This window comes from Vespa velutina, chromosome 6 (assembly GCF_912470025.1).
Source record: "Vespa velutina chromosome 6, iVesVel2.1, whole genome shotgun sequence".
Taxonomy (NCBI): Eukaryota; Metazoa; Arthropoda; class Insecta; order Hymenoptera; family Vespidae; genus Vespa; species Vespa velutina.
Window position 1 is genome coordinate 2,702,299 of NC_062193.1, and position 5,000 is coordinate 2,707,298.

The window sequence follows — 5,000 nt, forward strand, 5'->3', positions numbered from 1 at the left end:
TATCGCATTCGAATTCTATTTATATCAAACTGCTGAGAGAAAATAAAAATATTTTACTTCTTCAACTTACTTAACTCAAGAAGACATTCAACGAGGCTAGAAACAGTAAGGGGTTGTGCTGCAGCTCCAAGGGTGGCATCTCGATAAGCTACGAGAAGGAATCTAATTGTCGAGCTCGCTTCGACTCGATTGCATTCAGACAGCATGTCGTGTCTCGTCGTTGCATCGGCATCATCAATATTACGTTTCGAATGTTCGTGACTTGTTTACTTTATTATTATTGCGTTTCTACATACATATATATATATATATATATATATATATATATATATATATATATATATATTAGATGGACCGGAAAGTAATGTCGCTTTCTTAAATTAAATTCAAACGAATAAATTTTTAACAAGTTTTTATTTTTAATCACAATTAAATATCAACATGCGCAGAAACAACATTACTTTCCGGTCCCCCTAATATATGTATATACGTTTCTGAGAACAATTTTGTTTCAAATTTTTTATTTATTTTATTTGTTCATTATTTCCGAGTGTAAAAAATCTTTCTTTCTCTCTCTCTCTCTCTCTCTCTATTTAATATAATTTTGAGAGACAAAACATCTGAGTAGGCAAAACACAGAGACTTACCAGTGTCCGTGCTTCCGGGCAAAAGTATGGCGTCGTCTCGAAACCACGAAGTGACGGTAAGATGTTCTTTGATGTCTTCTCGTGCCGTACAAGATAGCACAGCATTGCAACCCTCGACTACTGGCGATCTGTTTACTCTTACGTCATATCCGGACACCGTGAGAACTAGAAAAGGAAGAAAAAGGAAAGAAAACACATGAAATTAGAATAAAAAATATACGTTTCGTTGAATTATTGATATAAATTTTATAACTTGAGAGATAGAACCAATTCTTATTAAAATATTTCGATGATATTTTGAGCAAAGCAAAACAAAAAATTAAAACAAATGAATCGAATTTAAATATATTTTTATGATGAAAAAATGTTATTATTTGAACAAATGAAAGTAAAGTATTCGTTAATAGATTTGAACGATGATTTATATTTTAATCATTGTTATAGAAAAAAATATATCATATATCATTACGTAAAAAAAAAAGAAAGAAAAAAGAAAAGAAAAAAAGAAAAAGTAAAATTTCTTTGCAGAAATTAACATACAAATGTAACTCGTTATAAATTGTTTATAAAAGTTGGATTATTTATATATAAATGAATTCTTATCAGTTTGTACATTCGTCGATAATTAAAAGTGACGTTTCCTTTCTTTTTTTTTTGTTTTTTATGTTATTTTTATTATGATTTCTTTTTTCTCGAATGATGACAAAGCGTCATATTGTTTAGAACAGGATTATCATTCGTCTAGGCATTTGCACCGAGAGATAAGCTTTGCCTTTCCAGTTTCAAAAGCGCTCTCACCCACGTTGTCGTTATTACGGGCGTGAGAGCGCAGGACGTAGCGTTGTTTGTCGGCCAACTATATTATTCTCTCTCCCTCTTTCTCTTCTCTCTCTTTCTCCCTCTCTCTCTCTTTCTTTCTCTCTCTCTCTCTCTCTCTCTCTCTCTCTCTCTCTCTCATATATAATATTCTCCTCTCGTTGTTTGTCAACTCGTGGCATAGAACGCGTTTATGTGATGATAAACACGCTCGTTAACTTTTCAGTCGGGACGCTTTCTTAAATTAAGCTTCGTGGATCATCGTTGAGGACGTTGAAGAGAGTTGTAACATTAAAGGAGGAGGAGGAAAAGGAGGATAGAGATAGAGATAGAAAGAGAGAGAGAGAGAGAGAGAGAGAGAGAGAGAAAGAAAAAATGGAGTTGAGAGGGAACGAAAAGAGGGATAGAATGAGAAAGATATGGTGAGGAAATAGGGATGAAAACGAGACGATTTTCTCGCTCGAGGATTTACGCTCGTCGTCGTAAAAAAGGAAACTAAAGAAAACGAGAGAAGACATGAAGGTAAAAACGTGGTCGATTTTTTGAAAGGGTGGATAGGGCTTATACGAATAACGGGGTTATAATGTATCTGCCTTTAAAGATTTAGCTACATTACGGAAAAATTTATTATTTTCAATCTGCTCGAATGAGGTTTAAATCAGATTGTTATTGAGGTGTCTTATTAAACGTATTGTTATTATTATTGATGAAAATAAGATTGTCATTTGTTAAAGAAAAATTTTTTCATGTTGATCAATTAAAGTTTCACTCTGATGTTCATTCGTTAGTAGTAGTAGACATCGTTAGTAGACATTTTATTCGTAAATGATCGTTCATTTAGATAATATTCCTGTAGCTTTGTCACATCTCGTTATTAGAGAAAAAGAAAAGGATTATACAATGCACAGTGAAGAATGGTATTATAGGATCGAGGTAAATATTTTCATTCTTTTCTTTTTTATTTTATTTAACTCTAATTGACTCAAAAGAAGACGAACTATAGACAAGAAAGAAAAACAGTTCCAGAGAGTGAGAGAGAAATATATATATATATATATTTATATATATATATATAATATATATAAAGAGAGAGAGAGAGAGAGAGAGAGAGAGAAAAGGAAAGTCTTTATTGGCTAAGTGAGAGTATTCAGAAAGTAGGTGGCTGATGGCTGTGGGGACGATGCACCAGCGCACAAGAGAGACTGAATAAGGAGAAGTGGTAGGGATAAAAGGTTTAAATAGTCGGACAAGAGAAACTACTCTCTGCGATTCTACGGGAACGTTTTATGAAGCCAATGAAATTTCTCGTGTACAAACAGCCGCTCATAAACGTAGCGATTTCATAATACTTTTCTTCAAATTTCTTTTTTCCTTTTTTTCTCTTGTTTCTTTTGCTTTTGTATATCATGATAATGAAAGTACATTACTTGAATTTAACTAGAGAAAGAGGAAAAGAGAGAAAGCGAGAGAGAGAGAGAAAGAGAAATTTTATAAATTTGCAGTTTGATAACCTTTCGCTTTTTTCTTTTTTATTTAATTTTTTTTTTTATTTTAATAAAAATATATTCTTAAGAAAAGATTCATTCAAAAGGAAAGACTCGTAGACGGATATGGAGTCCCAGTACGATGTCACGTGTAATCTCGTCGGCTTCGGCGCAAGTCAGCCATGCCAGCAGATTCTCTGGGGATAAAGGTATGGCCGGTTGAATTTAATCAACCGTCGGATGGCAGAGCGAGAGATGGATTTCCTGATAAGCTGAACGACTGGATGGAGACTTACTTGTGCGAGAATGGTACAGAGAAAGAGAGAGAGAGAAAGAGAAAGAGAGAGAGAGAGAGAGAGAGAGAGAGAGAGAGAAAAGTGTAGAAAGACCAGTAGCATAGTAGGTATAGTACTCTAGTAAGGGATCGAAAAGAAAATATAGGGAGAATTCACCGAGTGGCTAACGTGGGAAAATATATGCGAAATATAGTTCTCTTTTCTAGAGACTAGTATCTACCTTTTTCTATAGACTTTACTTCGAGTTTTGCCAAGGAGAATTGACCTCGTAATTCTAAAATGTTACCTCTACTATCTTTTTTACGAGAAGGATAAGATAGAAAGAGAAAAAGAGAGAGAGAGAGAGAGAGAGAGAGAGAGAGAGAGTAAGTATCGAATGTACCATAGAAAAAGTTTTATTAAGATAAATATATCGAATTATTCGTGTTTTAAGTTGCAAATAAAAGAAATCAAATATAAAGAAACTTGGAAAAGAAGGAATTATATGTAGGACACGAAAAAGATACTTTTTCTTTTTTTTTTACTATATTTCTCTCTCTCTCTCTCTCTCTCTCTCTCTATTTCTATCTAGTCCTCTCTCGTTTTCTCGACGAAGCGAGTGCAACTTGTAACGATTCGCATAGAATTCCGTCGTCGTTTGGTTTTTTTTTTTCAAGCGTCGAAAATTCGGAGCTTTTCGAGAGGCGTTGGGACGACATCGGGTAACCGTAGAGAGAGAGAGAGAGAGAGAGAGAGAGAGTTCTCTACGTACGGTTACACAGAGCAGGTAGTGGAAATACGTAAGCGAGGATAAAATTGCGAATAAGGAGGAAATAGGATGAGAGGAAGAAGAAGAAGAAGAAGAAGAAGAAGAAGAAGAAGAAGAAGAAGAAGAAGAGGACGACGACGACGTCGACGACGACGACGTCGACGACGACGACGACGACGACAACGACACAACGACGGAAAGCTGTTTGTCGAGAAGAGTAAGAGGATGGTGTGGAAGAAAGGGGGGTGGGAAAGAGAGGAGGAGGGATGTGAGAAGAGAGCTACGTGGATGAAACGAAATGTGCAAATGAAGCCAATATGCGCAAGATATCCAGCGAGGTGGCAATGATATTTCTGCGAATTCGTAGAAATCGCTGGAATTAACTTTACCCTCCTATGTCGTCCTACCTAAGAGGACTACTACCTCATTTTTCTTTTTCTTATTTCTTTGCACTCTCGTTCGATATACACCCTCGTCCTTCCCCTTCTTCTTCTCCTTTTTTTCTCCATCCTCTTCCTGTTCTCCCCCTCTTTTCCCTTCTCTAACTCTACCTACTTTCCTCATCTTCTACTTCTTTTCCTTTCTATCTCGTCTATTTTCGGATAAATCGTCGTTCTCGATTCCTCCGGGGTAAAGCCGATATAAAGTGTATAAAAGGAGCCCGGTGAAAAATCATTTTGCTCGGGCGAGAAACGGTAAAGTCGTTTCGCTGTTTCGGAGATTAGAAATTCGTGGAGGGATAACTTGCTGGGTCCCTCCGGGATATATAACGTTTTCGCAATGTCGAGATCGTGAGAATTTATAGATCGAGAACGTTGGAATTTTGATCCTTTTTTGGTAGAACTTTCCAACTGAATTCACAAAATCTATCTCAGTAAGTATGCACCGTATATGTATATGTATGCGCGTATGTGAGCGTGCGTGAATTTATTTCGAACAATCGAACTATTCAAACGAAACGTATCGAAGATTGCTGTTACTCGTCTTCGATCTATCCAGAATGTAACAA

The 5,000-nt window shown here is 35.9% G+C and overlaps 1 protein-coding gene across 13 annotated transcripts in view; it reads right to left on the reverse strand.

Moving 5' to 3' along the window:
- LOC124949704 (Down syndrome cell adhesion molecule-like protein Dscam2) overlaps positions 1 to 5,000 on the reverse strand; it is a 166,382-nt gene that overhangs the window by 22,985 nt on the left and 138,397 nt on the right. For 12 of the 13 annotated variants that reach the window (XM_047495293.1, XM_047495295.1, XM_047495297.1 and 9 more), the window contains 2 exons: positions 648 to 812; positions 71 to 148 (listed from right to left, as the gene is read on the reverse strand). In XM_047495293.1, coding sequence (XP_047351249.1) covers positions 71 to 148; positions 648 to 812 — 243 coding nt within the window. The remainder of the gene's footprint in view (positions 1 to 70; positions 149 to 647; positions 813 to 5,000) is intronic. The other variant, XM_047495294.1, reaches the window with a different exon arrangement.